Source organism: Vombatus ursinus, unplaced genomic scaffold, assembly GCF_900497805.2.
Source record: "Vombatus ursinus unplaced genomic scaffold, bare-nosed wombat genome assembly UNPS02014167.1, whole genome shotgun sequence".
In the NCBI taxonomy this organism is placed as follows: Eukaryota; Metazoa; Chordata; class Mammalia; order Diprotodontia; family Vombatidae; genus Vombatus; species Vombatus ursinus.
Window position 1 is genome coordinate 2,068,992 of NW_020953945.1, and position 23,363 is coordinate 2,092,354.

Here is a 23,363-nt window from a genome sequence, read left to right on the forward strand (position 1 = left end):
GAGGCCCCTCCCAGCCCCGACATCCCCTGTTCTGAGGCCCCTCCCAGTCCAAAGCTAAATTCGGTGTCCAAACCCCTTCTACTGCAGCTCTGACAGTCTAGACCCAAAGGTGCCTTTTAACTCAGACCTTTCAAGCTCTGACAACCTCTGATTATATTTCTTTCCTAACCTTCCCTCTCGGGCTTTCCACACTCTCCCTTTGTTATCCATGTGTGTCCACATTCACTTCCGCATTTAGAATACACACTAACAAGTCCGGCAACGGCCTCCCCTTGAACTGGGAGTCTGGCAGCTGAGAGACCAACAGAACTACTCATCAGGAGACGTGGGCTTCCAGACCTGGCATCCTGATCTCACCCTTCTGGGCCTGTTCCCAAGAGATCGTCAGCTGCTCACCTGGTGGGAAGCTGACCTGAGCTGATCCCCAGTCCAAGGCCTGAGCTCCAAGCTGGACAACTGCTAATTCAGCCTGAACCCTAGGAACCTAGAGATCAGCCAGGCTAACCCTCCCATTTTACAGACCAAGAAACTGAGGCAGAATGAAGCGTGCTATTTTCCTGGGTCACACTAAGGTAGTAAGCAGCAGCAGCAGCAGGACGCAAGCCCGCGCTCCAGCCTCCGCACACACTATTCTTTCTCCCATGCCTGCCCTTCTTGGGGGAGTCGAGGGGGAGACCTCTGACCCTGGCTCTCTGGGGCTCCGCTGCCGATGCAGAATCTCTCTCCTCATCCCCTCCTCATCACCCTAAGGTGCCCTCATACCTCCCACGCTGGTGCTAGAGCCGCCAGTTTGGCCCGGCAAGTGGAAGAAGGGGAAGCTTTTTCATAGCCATCCTCAGCCACCCTGCAATGCTGATTGTCAAATCTTCCTTCCCCAAGTCTCGGCCAAGGCCAGTTGTGGTCACACATGTTCTTGGGCAAGTGGCCCGTTTCCTCCTGTTCCAGGACCAGCACAGTGGAGTTGGGGGGGGAGGAAGATAAAGTTGCTCTGCGCTGGAGCACTTAAGGCCGACGGACGTGAGCACAGCAGGCTGGTGAGGCAGATGGGGGGGGCGGGTGATGGGGCTGCTCTGGGACGTGAGCTTTGCCTGGCAGGATGAAAGACGTGAAGACCTCGGGGGAGAGGTGGGGAGATGTGCCAGTGCACCCCTGGGAGTGAGATGGCTGGCACGAGGCCCCGGACACAACTCTGGGAAATACACTCACACTTAGGAGGAAGCAAACCCCAAAGGTGGTCAATGCCGCAGGAGGGAAATCAGGAGTGTCCATTACCAGGGAAGTGAGGAGAGAGGCGGGGTCACTGGGCATGGGCATGAGGTCATGGGGTGGGCCCTGCCAGCTCGGACATCTGCTCTCTCTGCCATGTTACAGTCGTCATCCCAGCTCTGGCTTTGGCCTGTGGCTTACAGACTCATCCCCAACCACCTGGTGCTGAGTCACACAAAGAAAGCGTCTGAGGTTTTCCCTGATGAGGCAGCTGCTGTTCTCAGTATCAGAAGCTAAGAACTCTTCCCTGTCTCACTGAGTGCTCTCTGCCCCATTCTCAAGCCCAAGCCAGGAGACCAAGGTACACTCTGGTCAGGGGGGCCAGAGGCACTAACTGGCTTGTTGGGGGGGGGGGAATGAAGAGCGTGATACCAGGTCCATCCCCGCAGAGGCTCCAGGAAGGTGTCATGCAGGCACCATGGGAGAGGAGCTGCAGCTGTGGGTGGTGCCACGCTTGGGTCATGGGTTACTCTCGAGGAAGGGAGGAGTCAGTTTGACAGGGTAGGGGAAGGCACAGGGGACTGACCAACAGAAACCACCTGGCCACTTACTGCCTCTGCCCACATCACATCTCTGTTTGTGTGAATTATGTGCCCCTCCCTCCCCCTTCCAGGCACCTGTAACCTAGGATTTCTTTTTATCTTTGTATGCCAAAGACCTTAAACATGGCAGGTATTTATTTAATAAAGGGTTTTCGACTGTGGTTTTATAACCTTGGGCAAGTCAATCCCCATGGGCCTGAGTTTTTTCATCCACCAATGTGAGGCTGGAACCTGAAATCCTACACTCTCATTCCTGCCTCAATGCTTCTGCTCAGGCATCCTTCACCTGAAATCCCTTTTCTTTTCCTTGGCAATCCATAGCTCCCCCATCTCCTTCCAGGGCAAGGATCAGAGCTGTTCATAGTGCTAAGACTGATGACAGTGGGCTTTCTAACACTATTCTCAAGGACTGGGATAAAGGCATAGAGGGCATGGTGACACCAACGGGAAGGCACAGGTAACATCCTGGACAACTGAGTCAGAACCCAAAGGGTCACCCTTACCAGGCTGGAAGATGAAATTCAGCAGAGAGAAATATCTAACTTTGTACTTGGGAACTAAGAATGGGAGTGGCCTGGCTAAACAGCAGATCTGACAAAGCATTTATATTGCACCTACTATGTGCCAGGCATCGGGCTAAGCACTTTTAAAATTTCTTACAGTTTTCATCTCACTTACAAATATTGTCTCCTTCCATCCCCGCCATCTCCTTAGGTCTCTTCTGCTTATGTCTCTGTCACCACAAAGGTGTGGTTACCGATCTAGATCGAGCCAGACATCCTGGAGAATGAAGTCAAGTGGGCCTTAGGAAGCATTCAACAATAGGGCTAGTGGAGGTGATGGAATTCCAGCTGAGCTATTTAAAACCCTAAAAGATGATGCTGTTAAAGTACCGCACTCAATATGCCGGCAAATTTGAAAAACTCAACAGGTGGCTACTGGCTTGGAAAAAATCAGAAGGGCAATGCCAAGGAATATTCAAATCACTGAACAGCTGCCCTCATTTCATATGCCCCCAAGGTTATGCTCAAGATTTTGCAAACTAGGTTTCAGCAACATGTGAGCTGAGAATCACCAGAAGAACATGCTGGTTTTCAAAGAGGCAGAGGAACTAGAGACCAAATTGCCAGCATTCCCTGGATTATGGAGGAAGCAAGGGAGCTCCAGAAAAACATCCACCTCTGCTTCACTGACAACACTGTGTGGATCACAACAAAATGTGGCAAATCCTCAAAGAGACCGGGGCGGGGCGGGGAGGGGTGCACCACATCATCTGACTTGTCTCCTGAGGAACCTGTATGTGGGCCAAGAAGCAACAATTAGCACCAAACATGGAACAGTTTTAACGGGTTTAAGATGGGAAAGGAGTATGACATGGCTATAAGTTGTTGCTTTATTAATTTAATTTATTTGCAGAGTACATCATGTGAAATGCCAGACTGGACGAATAAAAAGCTGAAATTAAGATTGCCGGGAGAAATATCAACAGTCTCTGATGCGTAGACGATACCACTCTGATGGCAAAAAGTGAAGAGGAATTAAGAAGCCTCTTGATGAGGGTGAAAGAAGAGAGTGTAAAACATGAAAAAAAAAACTAAGATCTTGGCAAATGGATTCTCATCACTTCCTGGCAAATAGAAGGAGAAGAAATGGAAGCAGCGTCAGATTTTATATTCTTGGGCTCAAAGATCCCTGTTGATGGTGACTACAGCCATGAAATGAAAAGACGCCTGCTCCTTGGACAGAAAGCCATGGTGATCTGGACAGCAGACTAAAAAGCACAGACATCCCCTTTCCCAGAAAGGGCCATATAGTCAAAGCTATGGTTTTTCCAATAGCAATGTATACCTGTGAGAGGTGGACTGAAGGAAAACCGAGAGCCACAGAATCAATGCTCTCGAATTGTGGTGCCGAAGAAGACCTTCGAGAGTCCTCTGGACAGAAAGGAGGTCAAATTGGTCAATATTTAAAGAAATTAATTCAGGCTATGCGCTGGAAGGTCAAATACTGAGGCTGAAGCTTAAATACTTTGGCCACATAATGAGAAGAGGGGACTCACTAGAAACGACCCTGATGTTGGGAAAGACTGAAGGCCAAAGAAGAAGGGGCCGGCAGAGGACGAGATGGATAGAGAGTGTCATGGAAACAACGAGCATGAGTTTGGACAGACTTGGGGAGATAGTGGAGGACAGAAGGGCCTGGCATTTTATGGTCCAGGGGTCAAAGAGTCAGACACGACTGAACTAGACACCTTAAATTCAACATGTCCAAAATGGAACTCATCATCTTTCCCCTCCTCCTAGCTTCCCTATTCCTGTTGAGGGCACCTCCATCCTCTCAGCCCCCAGACCCACACAATGGGACTCATCCTGGACTCCTCAATAGCTCTGACACCCCCCCCCCAACACACACATCCAAGCTGATGCCAAAGCCTATCAATTTAACTTCTGTACTACGCCCCCTTCTTTCCTCTGCCCCTGCCCCCCACCTCACACCTGGTGCAGGCCCTCATCACCTCACACCTGGACTACTGCAATGGCTGCAGGGGGAGGTCTGCCTGCCTCTGGTCTCTTCTTATTCTGGACCATGCTTCAGCTGCCAAAGTGATTTTCCTAAAGGGCAGATTTGATCATGTCACCACACCCCACTCCCTACCTGCCCACTCTCCAGTGGGTCCCTATCGCCTCTAGGAGCAAAAACAAAATGCTCTGGTTGGCATTCAAAGCCCTTCATGAGCTAGCCCACCCCACCATTCCAGTCTCTTTACACCTTACTCCCCTACAGGTACTCTTGATCAGTGACCCCAGCCTCCTGGCTGTTCCACAGATAAGACCCTCCCTCTCTCGGCTCTGAGTGTTTTCGCTGGCCATCCCCCACGCCTGGAACACTGACCTTTATGTCCCAACTAAAACTCTACCTTCTGCAGGAAGGATGCCTTCCCCAACCACCCTTCCCCCTTAATTCTGCTGCCTTCCCTCTGTTCTTTATTTCCTATTCATCCTATCTACAGTTGGCCTTGTACATATTTGTTTGCATGTCGTCTCCCCCTTAGATCAAAAGGTCCCTGAGGGCAGGGATGTATTTTAGCCTCTTTCTGTATCCCTAGGGGTTAGTACAGTGCCTGGTACATAGTAGGAGCTTAATAAAAATGTTTGCTGATTGATCGATCCTTTGATCTGGGGTTTAGTGGACAGCCAATTCCATCGGTGTCAGTAATGTGATGTGGCTGCCAAAAGAGTTAATTCAGTCTTGGGCTGCATGAAGAAAGGCTCAGCCTCCAGGAACAGGGAAGTGATTGTCCCTACTGGGATAGTCAGCTTTCATCAGAGGGCTGTGTTCTGTTCTGGGCACCCTGGCTTAAGAAGGGCACTGATAAGCTGAAGAGTCCCGAGGGGGCAGCCAGGATAGTGGAGGGCCTGGGGTCAGAATCACGGAAGGATCAGCTGAAGGAACTGAGCGTGTCCTGTAAAGAGGCCAATTAGGCTGGCTATCAGGACAAGCCCCTCACAGTCACAGCTGGGCCATAATGGGACACCCCGAGGGAGGTGGTGGGCACCAGTGAGCAGGGCTCTGTGTAATGGCGGGACTTCCTTCGCTTCAGATGTGGACCAGACTAGGTGGGGGATCGCTAATGTCCCTGACTCATCAGGCTCCATTCCCTGATTCCGCAATACTGGCCTCACAGCAGCTGCTGTGGATGGCCCCAGCCCGCCTCAGGGGCAGCACAGAATGGACAGTGATTCCTAAAGATGACATTGAACAGGTCAGGGCACAGGAAACAGCCACTTATATTTGTATAGAGCAGAAGTTCCCAAACATATGGCCAATGCCCCCTTTAAAAAAAAAAAATTACTCATCGCCCACGTGAAAACCTACTTTCTTTAATCCTTTAATGGTTTTTTGAAATTTGTATCATTTCAAAAAATATAAAACACATTTTTAAAAAAATTATGCATCTTAAATTTAATAATTTATTGTAGATTTGTGGGTTTTCTGCATTGAAATTTTGATGATGTAATATTATATCATGTAACCATATAGTATCATATTGTAAACAAGTCATTACATGCACATATTCCTGCTGATGTATGCTGGACTTCCCAACAATGCGCAGCACACTCACCTGCCAACACTTGCTTGTTAAGACCTGTTGGTGGACTTGACCACTGATTGGTTATAACTTCAATTCTGTGTGTTGATTTGGAAAATAATGTAATCGCTACAACTTTAACTGTGACACAATAGATGAAACATGTACGAATGGTTTTTCAAAATTTTCTTCTCTTCTCGTCTTTCCTTATGCTTCCACCGCCCCCTTATTTTTATTCAATACCCCACAATTGCACCTGAGGCTACTACCATGCCCCCCCCCATTCATTCCAGCACCCCCAGGTGGTGGTATCGCCCACTTTGGGAACCTATGGGTCACAAAGTTGGAGGGCAGGAGAGAAGATGTAGGGGTAGCTATGTGGCGTCACAGGGCACAGAGCACCCAGCACGGAGTCAGGAAGATGAGTCTTCCTGAGGGCAATTCCCAGCCTCAGCCACTTACTAACTGACTCTGGGCTAGTCACTTCACCCTGTTTGTGATCTCTGCCAAGAAAACCCAAATGGGGTCATGAAGAGTTGGACACGATTGAAAGTGACTGACAGAGAGAATATACCCTGACCAGAGGTTCTCCAGCCTAACCCAAGGCCTCCAATGAGGGGGAGCCCCTTCTACTCGGGGACAGTCTGATTGTCAGGAAGCTTTTCCTCAGACTGAACCTACATCTGTGGTCCCCTCCATGTTCTGCCCTGGGGGGCCAAGCAGAAGGAGGCTTGAAATAATATGTGCAAAGTGCCTAGCACAGTGCCTCCTACACAGTAGGTACTATATAAATGCTTATTCCCTTCCCTTTTCCCCATTCCTTAGCCCATGGAAGTCGTTTTTGATCCTGACCATCAACCAGGATGATCTCTCTCTCTCTCTCTCCTGGCTTTGACATGTGAAGACGGGCTAAGTAAGCATGCTTGGCCCACCTCCATCCAAGTCACTGATAAATGTTGTGCAGGTCAGATCCCAGGGGCACCCACTCCCGTAAAGGCCACCCTCGCAATGCTAACGCTCTTTAGATCCAGTCATTGAACCACCGGTGCAAAATTCACCTGCGATATCAGAGGTGTGTCATACTCTTCTTGATGAGGAAACTGAAGGTCAGAGAGGTCCCACAGCTTGCTCTGGCTGGGTCCCAGAGCTACAAAGTGTCAGGGCCAGGATTTTGCCTCAGAAAATGCCAGGATCACAGACAGGTTGACTGGCAAAACTGATGAGGGGGGAGCTCACACTACTTAGGAATCGATCCAAATGTCACATCTTCCCCCCGAATATGGCCTGTATCAAACCTGATGAAAACTGATTCTCTCTAGTGAGTAATGAGTGACAAAAAGGGCACGAACAAAAAACCTTTTTATTTGAAATTAGAGAAATTTTTAAAAAGCTCCTTCAAAAAATGTCATTAGTCTATGCTGTTTCCATCAATGCAAATCCTAATCTCTACACACCCTGACAGCCCATTTTCCAAACTGCTGTTGAAAAATAATAATAATAATAATAATAATAATAATGATAATAATAATCTCCTGGTGGCCAACTTGTAAATTTGTGAACAAATCTGTGTTATTATTGTTTCGTGTTTAACTCTACGTTTTTCTTCTATCAAAATGGTTTGATGAGAAGGGGAAACAGCAGGGATCACAGAACGCAAACCCCTGGGCTCCAGTCCAGGCTCTGACACTTTGTAGCGTGACCTTGGGCCGTCCACGGCCTCAGTTTCCTCCTCTGTAAGCTAAAGAGATAACCTTGAAGATCCCCCAGATCTGAGGCCTCACTGTGGGGCACAGCAATAACCAGGCCACATTGCTAACTAACTCCGCTAGCCTTTAATAAGGCCAGAGAGAGCTCGAGGTGCTCACCGTTGTCGTTTATGGCTGTGTGGATCCCTTCCGTGCTCAGAGTGTCCATGCGGCCGCTGGGCGTGACGGGGCTCGAGCTCACTCCCAAACAGGGCCAGTCTAGCAAAGGACTGACGGGGCATTTAATCTTATAAGTCAGAGCCGGGTCTGGGGACGGGCTTGCCGGCACTGGCATTGCGCAGAGGTGGGGCATGTCCCCGGATGGGCCCTCTGGTGACACTGCCCCGCCGGCAGCGGCGGGATGCACCTGGGGCACGGGCTCACAGTGCAAAGGCAAGTCTTTCAGCGGATCTAACAGCCTCTTCTCCCCATAGTCGGAGGCATCTTCAGTTAGACTGTCCTCCTTGAATCGGGCCTGAACCTCCACAGGGGGTGGGAGGAGGCTCCTGCCTGTGACCTCAGGCCAAGAGTCTAGTTTTCTGCCCATCTCAATCTGACAGAGACCCTCCCTCTCCTGGCTGGGCTCGATCCCACCGCCCTGGGGCCGGAGCACCAAGTTGGGGACGACGGGGTCCAGGAAGCCTTCCACCTTGCAGGCAGGCCCTGAGGGGCTAGCGGGACCTTTAGTCCGAAAGCCGGGGCCCGCCCCGTACAGCGGCTCGGGGAGCTCAGAGCCTGTCTTGTTGAAGAGGGCAAAGATGTTATGGAAGAGGCGCTCCTGGGGGCGCCGCCGGAGGAGGGGGTGCTTCGTGGTGGCCAGCTCCTTGCGGGCGTCAAGGATCATGTTCTTCCACTTTTTGCGGACCTCTTCGGGTGTGCGCTGCACAAGGGGGTTCAGCGAGTTCACGGCCATCGTGATCTCCTCCCAGGCTTGCTGCCGGTCCGTGGTGTTGCGGTAGCGGCCAGTCTTGGGGATCAGGATGTCCTTCCGCAGGCTGAACTCTTCCAAGATCACAATCTTCTCTTCCTCAGAAAACTTAATTCTCTTTGGCTTGGATGTCATCATGGTGACCCTGAAAAAAAGTCCAGCACATCATTCCCCTAAGCACTCGCTCAGCCACAAACAGCCGCCAACCCAGGGCACAGACAGACCGAACCCCAACCTCAGAGGAGGCTGTAAGGACCAGCCTCCTGCCTGGAGTCCTTTTGACAGCCTCTCCTTGAAATCCTGGGAAGGACGCCAGAGGCAGCCCCACTTTCCTAAACTGTAAGTCTGCCCATGTCCCTCGCCTACCCAGGGAAATCCAGCCGCTCCCTATCGCCTTTAGGACCCCACAAAGACTCCTCTGGCTGGCGCCTGGAGCCCCCCAAACTTGGCTCCAATCCATCTTCCCAGCCTTGGCTCTACCGTCTAATGTCTCACCTGGGCTTCTCGGCATCTCTCAAGGGCCAGGCTCGGGGGTCACCTGAGGGGTCATATTCGGGATGGGAAGGCCTCCCTGATCCCCTTCCCCACCCCTCCTACAACCTGTTTTTGTCCACGCCCATCCGGGGGTCCCCAACGGCCTACTGACCCCTCCTGGGCACTGTGACTTTGGGGACCCCGGGGGGGGTGCACCAGGTGGTCCTGCCCACCCCCCAGCGTCAGCTCCCAGAGGGCAGGCATGGCTTCGCTTCGGGTGTTTCGGGGTACGGTCCACACCTAACCAGACGGGAGGGTGGGAAGTGGGGAAGGGAGGAGGAGGAGGAGGAGAAGGAGGGCGGGGCGAGAGTGGGTGGGGCACTGGACTGAGTTCAAATCCAACCTCGGACGCCTGCTAGCTGTGGGATCCCGGGCAAGCCTGTTTGGGTCTCAGTTTCCCCATCTGTAAATGCGGGCCATCACCGCACCTACCTCCCAGGGTGGTCGTGAGGGTCGCATATGACTAGAACGAGGACGGTTAAGCCCAGCGAGGGGTCCCCTACACGGCCTCCCTCGGGGGTGCGGCTCCGGGCCTCCGTGGGTGGCCGACGAGGGCCCCGCCGCGCAGCCCACGCGCGCCCTCCCACCCCACCGGAGGCGAGGGCACCCGCCCCCACCAGTGGCCGCGGCCGGCGCGCTCCCAGCCGGTGTCCGGGCAGCGCGCGGCGATGACGTCACGGAAACGCCATCGCTCCGCGCCGACGACCGCAGGAGATTGGGAGGGGCAGGCGTGGTTGCCTAGGGAACGGGGAGGCGTGGCCGGCGCCCACGTGGGCCCCCCCAGCTACGGCGGTTCCGCGGGGCCAATCCTCCCACGCCCCTGGGTAGGCGGGGCTGCGGGCTGGAAGGTTTTGGCTCCCTGGCCACGCCACCTCTTAACCCTCCGCACCCCAGCGTCCCTCTGGTCAGACGAGCAGTTACTAAGCACCAGCTAGGTGCCAGAAACTGTTAAGCACAGGGGGTACAACGAAAGGCAAAGCACATGCCCTGCCCTCGATGAGCTCCCAGTCTGATGGGGAGACAACATGTAAAGGAGATAGATTCAGAGTATTATTGGAGATAACAGGAAAGACGCTAGAATCCGGGAAGGCTTCCTGTAGAAGGTGGCCGGGGAGGTCAGTGGTCAGAGCAGAGGTGGGAGAGCGTCCAGACATGGGGGACAGCCGGGAGGGCCCGGGTACTGAATCAAAGAGGACGTGAAGGGCAATGAGGTGGAAAGGGAGGAAGGCATTTTGTATCTGATCCTGGAGGCCATAGGGCGCCACGGGAGTTTAGTTTTTGAGTAGGGAGGTGACATCATGAAATCTGTGGTTTAGGAAGATTATTTTGACATTTGGGGGATGGACTGGACTGAGGACAGAGTTGAGGCAGGGAGATCAACCAGAAGGCTGCTGCAATAGTCCGGAGTGAATGTGTTTTTATGTAGATAGCTGTGTGTGTGTGTGTGTGTGTGTGTGTGTGTGTGTGTGTGTGTGTATGTGTGTGTGCGTGTGTATTCATATATAAAAAATGTTTTGAAGGTAGAATTAACAGGCCTTGGTAACAGGTTGAATATGGGGATGAGAGAGAGGAAGCAAAGCTGACCCCTAGACTGTGAGGCTGGGTGACTGAGAAGAGAAATTAGGAAGATGAGAGAACTTCTGGAGAAAGGCAGTGAGTACAGTTTTGGCTCTGTTGAGTTTAAGACTTCTACAGGACATCCAGGTCAAGATAGGCAATTAGAGATGTGAGTCCAGATGTCAGGAGAGGTTAGGCCTGGATCAGTCGACCTGGGAATTTTCAGCTTAGAGCTCCGAACTGAGTCTATGGGAGATCACCAATCCAAAGAGTCTACAGGGAGAAGAGGGAGTAGGACAGAACCTGGGAGGGCCCCCACGGTTAGTGGTCATGAGCTGAATGAAGATCTACCAAAGGAGACTGAGAAAGAGCAGTCAGGTAGAAGGAAGAAACAGGACGTCATGTAGTAAGAGGCAGAGAAGCTAAATTGACAAGTATTACTTTGTATGCAATTTGTATTTCCTTCATTACGTATATGTTGTATCCTCCGACTAGTAGAATGTAAGCTTCTTGAGGGCAGTTTCTTTTTATCTTGAATCCCCAGCACCTTGTATAGTGTTTGTTCCAGAGCAGGTGCTTAATATATGATTGTTACATCAAATACTATGGTGCGAGCAAAGTATAAAAACTGATATGACAGAAGCAGCTCTCCAGGAGCCGCCAATCTAGTCGAAAGACCTGTGCCACTTAGCTGGGCAAGTCCTTTTCCCTTTCTGAGTCTGTTTCCTACTCAGTAAAATAAGAGTGGTCTCTAAAGGCCCTTTAAATTCTAAATGCCTTCCAACCATTCTTGAGAGCAATTTGGAACTATGCCCAAAGTGCTACAAAATTGCGCATACCCTTTGTCCCAGCAATGGCACTTCTAGGGCTGTATCCCAAAGAAATCGTACAAATGGGAGAAGGACCCACATGTGCAAAAATATTTACAGCAGCTCTTTTTGTGGTGGCAAAGAATTGGAAATTGAGGGGATGCCCATCGATTGGGGAATGGCTGAACAAGTTGTGGTATATGAATGTATTGGAATACTATCATGCTATAAGAAATGATGAGCAGGTGGACTTCAGAAAAACCTGGAAAGACTTGTAAGGACTGATGCTGAGTGAAGTGATCAGAACCAAGAGAACACTGTGCACAGTAACAGCCACATTGTGCAATGACTGACTTTGATAGACTTAGCTGTTCTCAGCAATGCAAGAATCTAAGACGACTCCAAAAGACTCACGATGGAAAATGCTATCCACATCCAGAAAAAGAACCTTGGAGTCTGGGTGCAGATGGAAGCTGACTATTTGCTCTGCTTTTCCTTTGTTGTTTTGTTTTATTGCTTCATTCCTGTGGTTCCTCCCATTAGTTCTAACTGTTCTTTACATCACGACTAATGGGAAAATGTGCTTAATAAGAATGTATAAGTAGAACCTATATCAGATTGCACACCATCTTGGGCGGGGAAGAGGAGAGGGATGTGGAGAAAATTTAAAACTCAAAACCTTATGGAAGTGAATGTTGAAAACTAAAAATAAATTAATTATTTAAAAAAATAAGTTCTAAATGCCAGGACCTCACAAAATTGCTGTTGCTGATCTGGCCTTAGGGGATCTGCAGAATGGGCCTGTTGTCTTTTTAGACGCTGTCTGTCCCTTCAATGTATCTCTCTCTCCTCCGTCTCTCTCAGAGGCTCTTTCTGTTACTATTACAGTTTATTAAGTGTCTGCCATGTGCCAGGCAGTGTGCTAAGTGCAGGATATACAAAGAAGGATGAAAACAATCCCTTTCCTCACTGAGGACACAGTGTAACGGGGGAGAGACTCCGGCAAACAAGTAAGTACGAACGAGATGCAGCCAGGATAAACTGGAGAGAGTCACCAGAGGGACGCCGGCAATGAGAGGGATGGGGATGTCCCCCCGGCCTCAGCTCCTTCCATTCCGTCTCGCCTTCTCTCTTCCCCCAGCACTTAGCACACAGTAGGCGCTTGATGGCTCTTTCTCAGACCGTTCCTCGGTCTCCGAGTCCCTGTGTCTCTGTCTCCACGAGTGGTCGGGCTGTCCTTGCGTCTCTGATCAGGTCCCTGTCTCTCTCTCCCCGGGTCCCCGGTGTCTCTGCATCCTCCCGTCTCCCAGACTCGTCCCCGCCCCCGCCCCCGCGTGGGAAAGAGCCCTCCCGACCGCAGGAGGCGCTGTCCGGAGGCGCCGGCGGGGGGAAAGGCTGGGCTCGGTGGCCCCGGAAGCCGGAGCGGAGCCGGGAGTGCACGCTGGAGCCTCGCTCCCAGCGAATCACGGACCACCCCCCCCCGGAGACCTCCCGACAGCGTGGGACCGCCGCCGCCGCCGCCTCCATGGGCGCAGAGCACCAGGCCCGCGCCTGCTTAGCCAGCTGCGGCCCCACCACGCCGCCCGCCCTGCGAGAACTGCTGCGCATGCTCCAACGATTCGCCGGGTGAGCCGGGCCCCGCCCCGAGCCACGAGGCCCCGCCCCTGAGCTCGAGCTTCTTCCCCTCTAGATAGATCCCTCCCCCAAACACTTCGCACCCTTCCCTTCAGGCAAGCCCCGCCCCCTTAGCAAACAAGGCCCCGCCCCTATGGAGAGCAGGACCCCTAGACAGGGCGGGGCCAAGAACTTGGCCACACCCCAAGGGGGGAGGTGAGGCCCTGCCCCTGGAGGAGGCCAGGGCACGCCCCCACCTTGGGGAAAGGGGTCTCTGGGGTTTGGGGTTTGGGGTTTGGGTGGGAGTGAAAGGGGGAGGCCCGCGGCCGCTGCGTGTCTCTGTCTTTTTCTGTGAACCTCTGTCTCTGTCCCTGTCTCTGCCTGCGTCCTTGGGTCTACATCTGTCAAGCAATAAACATGTATTAAGCACCTACTGTACGCAAAGTCTTTGTCTACCCTTCACTTTGTCCCTGCTGCCCACGGTGTCCCTGCCTCAGTCTCCGTGGGTCACCGAGTCTCTGGTCTTGACCTCTCTCTGTCTCCCTGATTCTCCCCATCCCCCTTTGTCTCTGGGTCCCCATATCTCCCTGAGTCTCTCCATCCCCCCTTGTCTCTGGGTCCCCACGTCTCCCTGAGTCTCCCCATCCCCCTTTGTCTCTGAGTCCCTGTGTCTCCCAGAGTCTCTGCCTCTCCCCTTATCTCCATCACCTCTCCATCCCCCATCCTCCCTGCCCCCTGCAGTCATCTCTGGGCTTCCGGAGGCCAGTGGGCTGCCTCGCCCTTGCACAGGGAGAGAGACCACTCCCTCCCTCCACTAAGAGAGCATGGCATTGCCCCACCCCCCCACACCCAGCAGGGTCAGGCTCTACTCTTGGGAAGGGGTGCACCGGGAGAGCTCCCCACCCCATCCCCAGATCACTGGGATGTACAGGGAGGGATGTGGGGGCTCAGGTAGATGTTTGGTTTGGGGTTTGGGTATGCTTGTATGAGTGAGTTGGGGTGGGTAGGCTGGGCCAGGGTTTGGGGAGTGATTTGGGGAGACATTGGGGCCCTGATGAAGCCTTCAGTTTTAGGTCTGGGCTGTGCTGGGGGGTGGAGCTAGGACTGACCCCCCAATATTGGGGGGGCTCTGCATTCTGGCAGGTTCAGGTGGAGTTGGGGACTTCTTCCCCCTGCTTCTTGCCCCACGGGGGTGGTGGGGGGGTGATGCCGTCACACTGACCTGCCCCGCGGGGGTAGGTGGGGGGTGATGCCGTCACGCTGACCAGTCTGGGCTGGGGAGGGGCCCAATGCTGTCATGCTGACTGGTCCCTTCTCCCGTCTCTGCAGAGCCTCTGGCCGGCGGTGCCAAGAGCAGAGCCTGGCAGAGGCTGGCAGGCTCCTGCCTTCCCTGAGCCAGGCCTGGGCTGAGCTGGATGCTGCTGAGGCCCAGCCCTTCCTTCGCTGCCTCCTCAGCTGTCAGCTGGAGGCCACAGGCAGCCTAGGGGCCTTCCGCAAGCTGGAGAAGGTGGGTGGAGCCAGGCAGCCCAGGCTGGGCACTGACTGTGTGGGGGTGAGAGCGGGGTGGAGGAGTGGGATTCCAGGTCCTCAGCCCTCCTCTCCTCACCTTCGTGGCCCCAGGCAGGACCCCTTCAGGGTTCTAGAGCTGAAGGATGCTTGGGAGACCAGCCAGTCTAACCTGGTCATTTTACAGAAGAAGCTGAGGCTCAGAGAAGAAGGACTCCTGGCCACTTAGGTGGCAGAGGCAGAATTTAAACCCAGTGCCCTGGGCCAGGCTCCGAACTGTGTCTGCCCTCAGGGTACCTACATTTCAGGGGGATGCCTCTTGGTGTGGTGGAAGATCTCTGGGTTTGAGTGTATCCTTTGATAGCTAGGTGACTGTGTGATCCCTCAACCTCTCTGAGCTTCAGTTTCATTACCTGTAAAATGGGTTGATAATACCTGTATGACCTTCCTCCTAGAGGTCATAGTGAAGTTATATGAGAGAGGGTGGGCCAGGTACTCTGTGAACCTTCCAGTGCTAGAAGAGATTGTGCAAGAGATAAAGGAAAGAGCCTGAGGAAAATTTGAGTGGGCACGACAGCCCTTTCATCCTGGGAGGAGGTGCCATAGGAGCTGCAGCTGGACGGGAGACAAGGCTCTGAGAGTCAGAGAGGAGGAGGGAACAGCACAGGCAAATGCCCTGAGGTGGGAGACAGAGCCCACAGTGCAGAAGGGGAGTAAAGAGACAGGGAAGGGCAGGCAGGTGGGTGCCTGATGGTGGGGAGCTCCTGGACAGGAGCCTTTTTGGGCCAGAGGCTTGATCAAGGGCCCCCCAACTCCCAGGCTGGCCCTATTTTTTGTGGAATTTCACCCCCATTCTCTCTTCCTTCCTTCCTACAGATTTTGGCCACGTTGGCTGCAGGCGGAGAGAGCATGGTGTCTGAGGAAGTGGCCAGGATGCTGGGCAGCTTGACCCAAGGCCAGCAGGTGAGGGGGGCTTGAGTGGGGCAGGGTGGGTGATGACAGGGCCCGAGTGTCCAGGATGCTAGCCCTCTGACAGGAATGGCCTGGGCTGCTGGGGGCTTCCTCCTACCCCCGGGGGTCTTGGGGCTGACCGTTCTGTGGACGCTGATGCCTGCCCTTCCCTTATAGGCCCTGGCTCTGGGAGATCTTCGCACAGGTCAGTCCCTCACCCACGTCCCCACGGACTCATCTAGCCTTACCCCTTTATTTTACGGAGGAGGGAGCTGAGACTGTTGTCGAAGGAGGGGATGGCAGGTTGGGGGTTAATCCCCTGGGGCCTCCCAAGGCCCAGCCCAGGATCCCTGCCTCCACACCATCTTGGAGATTGGGATCACATCACTGGGGATGGGGACCAGAGGGTGAGCAGAGTTCCAGGAACTCTTTGTCCTAGGAACCCAGGGCTATCTACCTTCTGACCCTCTGCCCTGGGAAGCCTGGAAGGGAGGCTTGGGGAGTAGCCCCAGCGGGATGTTTGGAGGGGCTCTTTGGGGGCACTGGGGATCCCTCATTTGCCCACTCCCTGACCTCCTGGGCCCCTCTGCCCAGTGTGCCTATTTCTGGAGGAGAGCACCCTGGCCAGAGAACACTGGAGACGCGCCCTGAATCCCCTGCTGGGCAGTGCCGCCTCCACGCTGGCCTCTGTGTTAGAGGAGCCTGCCACAGGACCCTCAGAGCGGGCCTGCCACGCGGTGAAGGTGGGTGTGCTTCCTTGGTCCCCATCTTCTCCCCATAGCCGCGCCCTGGAAAGCTGGGCTGGGTGGGCCGTGCCTGAGCGGTTGTGGTGGAGAGCCCCTAGGGCTCCGGGGGCCCCTGCTCCTGCTTACCAGCCTTCTACTGCCAGTGGGCCACAGGACGTGGGGCGGGGGCTGGCTGATGATCACGCTGGGTGACGGACGTGCTCTCTGCCCGCAGCTGGCCCTCCAGCTTTTCCAAACCATGCCGGGGGAGGTGGGTGTCCTGCTCTGGAGTCCAGCGGGCAACATGGAAGCCCTGGCAAGCATTCTTCAGTCGCTGGTGCAAGTCATCATGGGAAAGGTGATGAGACCCTTTCTGAGGCTGAGAGCCAGCCCTGTGACCCAGGTGATGGGGAGGGGGAGCCACTGACTGCCTTCACGAGAACACTCTCCTGCTTCCACTCTTGTCCCTCCTGCAGGTGGCCAACAAGGATGCCCGCCTTCTGGCGGGCACGGCCCTAGGCATGCTGGTGAACACTGCTCCCACCCTAGAGGCAGGAGCCAGGGCTGTGTCTGAGCTGCTGGGGCTGCTCAGCCCAGGTGAGGCTATGAGACAGGGGGGTTGGGGGGGAGAGAGAGGCCAGCGTGGTCTCTCCCCTTGTCCCCAGGTCCAAGCTGGGGCAGTCTCCTTTGCATTCACTGTGGCCTAGTGGCTGACACCAAGGGCAGGCAGGGCCTGGGGGAACAGCAGGGCTCTCTGCTCAAGGTGCCATAGTCTCATTGAGGAGATGGAAATGTCTCTAGGAAGGAGGCCCTGACTTGAACCTCAGGGAGCTGAGTTCTGGTCAAGAGAGGAGCTGATCTGTGTTAAACTGGGCTTGGCCCCAGCCCAAAGGAGCAGGGAGTGGTTGGAGGAAGGAGAGAAGCCCTCCTCTGAGCAGATTTGTTTGTCCTTAGACCCTGGGGAGCAGACGCTTGGGGGACTCCAATTGGCTGTGCCCCCTGTGAACACTGACGGGCTGGAGTACCTGGTGCTAAGCCGAGGCCTTCTGACCTCCTGTAGGAGGGAGATCCTGACCTTCAGGCCTCCTGGTGGGAAGGTAAGTCCCAGCCTGGGCTTGGCAAGCCTGGAGGAGGTGGTGGCGGCATGAGGACTGAGGGATGAGGAGTCAGAGGCCGAGCGGGGCCTGTCGTGGCCTCAGACCCCGTCAGGGATTTGCCAAGTTCTGCCCTGCCTGTGCTCGGCTCTCCCAAAGGACCCTGTCCCTCTGTTCCTGGGCCCTAGGCCCACTGCAGCCTGCGTTATTCACCCACACCACCCCCAAATCCCCAGGCCTGCCTGCTGCTCAGAGACCTGATGCCCCTCATTGGCCCAGGCTGGAGTGAGAAGAACATGGACTACCGGGCCTCCCTCCTGCAAGGTGAGGACTCCTGGGGGGCAGCTCCTGGTGTGTGAGCAGGGCCTGTCGGTGATGGAGGCCTGGGGCTGGTGGGAGAATGGCAGGGGCCTAGGTTGGGGTTGGGAAGCAGAGGAGATGATTCTGAAGGTCTAGGGAGTGGACAGAGAGGCCGCCCTCCGGGACCATTCTGTGCTGGGCTTTGGGAAGGGGATGAATTCCAGGGGCCTTGATACTGGAGAATGGTCCTAGAGGTGCTAGGGCTGGAGGAGCTGTGAGCCTGGAAACAAGGGGATGCTTCCAGAGGACCGTGGGCTGGCAGGGGCACGGAGCACAGGGCGGTCACAAGGTTTAGACAGAGAGAGACCAGAGGCCGGGGCCACGAGGGCTCAGGGCCGCCTGGCTTGAGAGAGGAGCCGAGCACCTGCTGCCCCTTCCCAGCTTTCTCCCTGTGGCTGCGGCGGGTACGTGAAAGCGCCCCGGGCATCTGGACTGGGCGACTGCTGAGCGGGGCCTCCCTGGGGGCCCAGCAGCTGACTCAGTTCATCTGGAGCAACACCAAGAGCCCGGTAGGGAGCCCCCACCTCGCCATCTCCAGCTGCCTGGGACTGGGGCCCGGCCAGGCTGGGTCTGGTCTGTCTCCTCCCTGTATCTGAGTCCCTTGTCCAGAGAAGTCAGCCAGACCGCAAGGCCTATTCTTATCCCTTGGGCCGCCCGGGGAAGATGGAGCCAGAGACACTGTCCTTGGCATGCTGCTGGGAGGGGCATGGTCTGATACTGTGTGTGGTGGAAATGCCCCTGGCCTGGGACCCCCGAAACCTCAGCTCAGACCTCAGCACCGGGAGCTTACGGAGGCCCCTCCCTTATCTGGGCTCAGGGTGCAGGTCCAGTGTCTGTAAAATGAGGAGGGGGTGAGGTGATGAGAGGTGCCTCGAAAGCCCCTTGTGGGGTGATGAGATGAAACTCTAGAAGGAATGCAGCCTCATCATTTTACAGATGAGACAACTGAGGCCCAGATTGGGGAGGGGATCCCCAAGGTCACACAGCAATATAAGCCGTCTCTGCCCTGGGAGGGTGGACACCACAGTTAGGTCCAGGGAGTTAGGGACTGGAGAAATACCAAAGCCTGGATGGGGAGCAGGGCAGGGCCCTGTGCGGTGGCTGAGGAAGTAGGCGACCATCTCCCTGGTGCCCAGTGGGGAGGATAAGGAAGTAGGTGGCCTTCTCCGTGGCACATGCAGTCTGTGCCTTTCCCCACAGCTGGAAGGCCTGTCTGAGGCCACCCTGCGCTCCTTCAGCCTCTTTCTGGAGCTCTATGGGAAGGAGTGTGAATACCTCGGAAATGATGCAGAGCGGCCTCTCTATGATGAGTTCCTGGAGAGGGTCCGGGCTCTGCCCTGGCCAACCAAGGCCCGTTACCCAGCCCTCTGTGCCCTGCTGCCCTTTCTGGGCTCTGAAAGAGTGAGTGCTCCCTTTTTTGGGCCAGTCAGAACAGTGGGGAGGAAAGAAGAGGAAGACTGGGAGGTGGGGAAGCCCTGGGGAGGCTGACTGCAGGGAGGGAGCCCTCAGCTGCTCAGGGGTGGTACTAGGAGTAGAAGGCCAGGGTACGCCCCAGCCTGGGAGTGCAGCATTTCGGCACCACGGCGAGGGGTGAGCGGGGCCAGAACTCAAGCTGAGGGCCCCTGGAGCCTTCCTGGGCTCCATTGAAGGGGGAGGCCAGTGGAGCTTCCTGCTAGTGATTGGTAGACAGGCACAAGGTGACTGTGATCTAGGGGGGTCTTTGGGCTTCAGGGAGGGTGTGAGTGGGAGCTTTCCCAGCCCGCGGCACTCCTTGGACCATAGCAGCCACATCCTGTGGCCAGCAGGGCCCTGGCTGGAGCGGGCAGAGGCCACAGTCCTGTTTTCCTGGGGTTATCTTGGTGGGCCTGGGAAGCAGGGCACTGTGGTCAATGTGGGTGCTGTTCCTTTAGGTCCTGGCTGTGCTCCCGGAGCTCCCAAAGCACCTCTTGTTCTGCCTCTCCACCAATCCCCTGAGTCCCCCAGCAGCCGACACATACTGCTGCTTCCTCCGGGCCCAGCGGGGAGAGTGGGCCACTGCGGAGGCGGGGGCCAGCGAGGGGGCGCTGGCTGAGCGGTGGGCCCGGCACTGGCTGCCCGCTGTGGCTGAGGCCCTCCAGTCCCCGGTGGTGGCCCTACAGGCCCGGGCAGCCAGCTCCCTGCTGCCTCTCACCCTCCAGCTCTTCCCGGCCTCTGCTGGACTCCTGGAGAAGGCTTTTGCAGGCCCAGGGCTGGCCTGCCTGCGGGGGTGGGCAGCCCTGCAGAAGACTCGAAAGGAGCTGGGCCAGGGCCCCCCAGCAGTCAGCCAGAACCCAGGCCGCCTTGCCACGTGCCTGGCATGTGGGGATGAGGCTGTGCGCCTGGCGGGGGCCAGCCTCTTGTGTGGGGGGCCTGGCTCTGCCCAGGCCCCTGGCGCGAAGGAGCTGGCCGTCGTCCAGGACTTCCTATGGCTGAACCTCAGTGGCTCATCAGCATCCTTCCGGCAGCTGCTGCAGGCAACTGTGAGCAGGCTCCTCGGCCGACTTCGGGACGGTGCGCTGGCTGCGCTCCGTAGCCAAGGGGCAGCAGGGTCAGGCCCACCCCCAGAGCCTCTCTTGCTCACTGGAGGTGAGCCTGGAGGCCCAGCCCCCTGTACTGCTGAGGACTAGGGGATCTCTGAGAAATCGTGTTCCCTCTGACCCTCCTTGTCCTCTCCTGAGTGCTAGGGCAAGGGGATTAGAGGCCCAAGGAGGTGGGCTTTGGGCTGGGAGGGTTGGGGCGACCTAAGGAAGTAGGCTTTTGGGGTGGAGGGGATTGGGCGGCCTGGGGAGTTGGAGAGGCTGGGGACCCTGGGTGGATAGGCCTTGGGGAGTGGAGGCTTGAGGGAGTAGACTCTGGGCCAGGGGGGTTGGGAGCTTGGGGGGGTGGGCTTCGGGCCCAGGGATGGGGGCCCGAGGATGCAGGCCAAAAGGGAATAGGGGGGCCTGGGGAAGTGACCTCTGGGCTGTGATTGGAGTCCTGGGGTGGCAGGCTCCTTCTGGGGTCTTCCAAGCCTCCCCTTGTCCCCTGCAGACTTCGTGGAGTGGCTGCTACAGCTCAGTGTCTCCCAGCTGGGCCCAGCCTCGGGCTTCCAGCGCCGAAGGACTGCCCTGCTCCTGCTCACGGCCCTGCTGGTGACGTGCACGGACAGCTGGAGCCCTGAGCGGAAGAAGGGGCAGCCTCCCCGTAAGTCCTGACTCAGCCTTGCCCCCTGGGGACCCCCCCGCCCCGGGCCTGGCTCTGCTGACCCTCTTTCTGCTGCTTCCTCCCGGGGCCGACCTCCTACTCTACTGATCCCTCACCCCTCCATTGCCCCACAGCCAACATGGCGGCTCTGCTGACCTGGGCCAGGCGCAGCGGCCACTGGGACTTCACCTCAAGGGCCACCTTACTGGCCTTGCTCAGTTGCCTTCAGGACGGCACCGGTGAGGTAAGGGGCCTGCTGTCGTGGGATGGGGAGGGGCACCAGCTGGGCCGCCCACAGCCTGGAGGTGGACAGGAAGAAGAGGACGAGGAGACGGGACCCCAGCATCGGGGAGCTCTGAGTCTGGTTTCGTAGTGAAGACCCCCCCAAAGGAATGCTGAGCCCCTGAATGTTTGCAGAGCCCTTCTGACGCAGGGAAGCCCTGGCTCTGGAGCCTAAGACCCAGGGTTCAAATCCAGTCCCTTCCTTCCTTCCCCTTTCTGGGCCTCAGTTTCCTGCTCTGTAAACACAGAAGGGGCCTGGACTCAGTGGCCTCTGGGTCCCCTCTGGCTCAGGCACTAGGAGCTAAGAATGATGTTGTCTAGGAAGCAGGTGGGGTTGCTTGGTCCAGACCTGTGAGGTCATTCAGGCAGGTAACTCCCTGCGTGGAGAGTCCTTTCACTGGCAAGGCTTGGCAACAGCTTGGATATTGGGGCGGGGGAGGGGGGGTGAGTGCACAAGGGGGGAGCTGAGGGTGAGCCTGGGGGAGAATGAGGACGCCTTCCATAGAAAAAGGGGCATTCAGAAAGGGGGGGCTCAGATGAGTTCCATCTTGGATGTGTTGACTCCAGGGCGCTGTGAGGCGCCAGCAGAGAGCTCAGGGCTGGTCCAGTAGACCTGTGATCTGTCCAGATCTGGGATGAGAAGCAGGGAGACAGTTTAGAAGGATGCTGTGATGACTTTGGGTGCGGATGAGGACACCCTGCCCTTGTCCCCAGGCAAGCCCAGCAGAGCCTGACCCTTGCTTCTCCTCCCCCAGATCCGGGAGCCAGCTGCCAGCCTTCTGCTTCTCTACTTTCCTCCTGCTCTGCCCATAGACCTTGCTGGAGCCCTGTTGGAGCGGGCATGCCAGGCCTTGAGCAGTGCCCGTGGGCAGGAGGTGGAAGCTGGGGCCCTCATGATGCAGACTTTGCTGCAGAAGTAAGGCTTTGGGATGGAGAATGGGGGCAAGGTGGACTCAGGGACTCAGACTGCCCTTCCTTTCTTCCCCTCCCCCTGGGGCCACTTCAGCCTTCAGGGTCCCCCTTGGCCCCAGGCCCCCCTTTCCTCCATCCTGTCTCTGAGGTCCACTTGGGGTGAAGGGCGGTGGTGGGGCTCGGTGGTCTTGGCCAGGGCTCCCTGAAGCTGGAGGGAACCAGAGTTGTCTTCTCTGTCCTGAGCCCTGGGACCGCAGACAGGCAATGTACATTCTCCTCTTTGTCAGAGTGGACAGCGACACCCTCCAGAACATAGTCCCCAGGCCCAAGGAGGAGGGCCCAGTCCTGGGCTGCCCCAGCCTCATTCTCATCTCCTACCTTCTCCGACTGCTGCAAGAGCGTCTCACTGCAGCCCAGCAAGACCTGCTTCAGGCTGCCTGTCTCCAGCCGCTCCATGGTGGGGCTCCTGGGGGATGGGGAGCCTCTAATCCTGTTGTCTCCCCCCGCTCCTGGGTCTCCCATTGGGAGTTCTCTCTCGCCCTCATTCTGCCTCTCCCTACGCCCCGTTCTCTTTCCTTCTCACTGTGTCTTCTTCACTTTCCCTACTGTGCTGCTCAGTTCTCTCTTCCCTAGTAGGCCCCTGTTTTTCTTTCCCAATCTATGTCCTTCCATTGTCTTTGTTCATCACTGAGTGCCGCTTTTTCTCTCTTACCTGTCTGTGCCCCTGCTTCTCTCTCTTCACCATTGTATGCCTGTGTTTCTCTCTCTTCTCACTGTTGAGTGCCCCCACTTCTCTCCTCACCTTTGTCTGCCCGTGTTTCTCTCTCTTCACCATTGGATGCACCCATTTCTCTGCTCACCTTTGTGTGTCCTTGTTTCTCTCTCCTCACCACTGGGTGCACCCACTTCTCTGCTCACCTTTGTCTGCCCTTGTTTCTCTCTTTACCATTGGGGGCCCCCACTTCTCTCCTCACCTTTGTGTGTCCTTGTTTCTCTCTCTTGACCATTGGGGGCCCCCCTTTCTCTCCTCACCTTTGTCTGCCCTTGTTTCTCTCTCTTCACCATTGGGTGCCCCCACTTCTCTCCTCACCTTTGTCTGCCTTTGTTTCTCTCTCCTTACCAGTGTGCACCTTTGTTTCTCTCTCCTCACCATTGGGTGTCCCTGCTTCTTTCCCCACCTTTGTGTGTCCTTGTTTCTCTCTCTTGGCCATTGGGGGCCCCCCTTTCTCTCCTCACCTTTGTCTGCC

At 56.0% G+C, this 23,363-nt stretch overlaps 2 protein-coding genes across 2 annotated transcripts in view; one reads left to right on the forward strand and one right to left on the reverse strand.

Annotated features, from left to right (window-relative positions):
• Window positions 1-10,259, reverse strand: part of LOC114041143 — a 12,630-nt gene extending 2,371 nt beyond the window's left edge. Inside the window, exons 1-4 of the mRNA XM_027859420.1 lie at window positions 10,170-10,259; window positions 9,723-9,843; window positions 9,538-9,685; window positions 7,764-8,716 (exon numbers count right to left, since the gene is read on the reverse strand). Of these exons, the coding sequence (XP_027715221.1) occupies window positions 7,764-8,716; window positions 9,538-9,685; window positions 9,723-9,843; window positions 10,170-10,259 (1,312 nt within the window). The remainder of the gene's footprint in view (window positions 1-7,763; window positions 8,717-9,537; window positions 9,686-9,722; window positions 9,844-10,169) is intronic.
• A 4,245-nt stretch (window positions 10,260-14,504) lies between these two features.
• LOC114041113 (thyroid adenoma-associated protein homolog) overlaps window positions 14,505-23,363 on the forward strand; it is a 27,285-nt gene continuing 18,426 nt past the window's right edge. Inside the window, exons 1-15 of the mRNA XM_027859369.1 lie at window positions 14,505-14,592; window positions 15,468-15,554; window positions 15,720-15,747; window positions 16,137-16,285; window positions 16,503-16,625; window positions 16,744-16,864; window positions 17,222-17,364; window positions 17,598-17,685; window positions 18,103-18,230; window positions 18,922-19,122; window positions 19,632-20,325; window positions 20,770-20,922; window positions 21,057-21,166; window positions 21,960-22,120; window positions 22,404-22,573. Of these exons, the coding sequence (XP_027715170.1) occupies window positions 15,501-15,554; window positions 15,720-15,747; window positions 16,137-16,285; window positions 16,503-16,625; window positions 16,744-16,864; window positions 17,222-17,364; window positions 17,598-17,685; window positions 18,103-18,230; window positions 18,922-19,122; window positions 19,632-20,325; window positions 20,770-20,922; window positions 21,057-21,166; window positions 21,960-22,120; window positions 22,404-22,573 (2,323 nt within the window). The 5' untranslated portion in view covers window positions 14,505-14,592; window positions 15,468-15,500. The remainder of the gene's footprint in view (window positions 14,593-15,467; window positions 15,555-15,719; window positions 15,748-16,136; window positions 16,286-16,502; window positions 16,626-16,743; window positions 16,865-17,221; window positions 17,365-17,597; window positions 17,686-18,102; window positions 18,231-18,921; window positions 19,123-19,631; window positions 20,326-20,769; window positions 20,923-21,056; window positions 21,167-21,959; window positions 22,121-22,403; window positions 22,574-23,363) is intronic.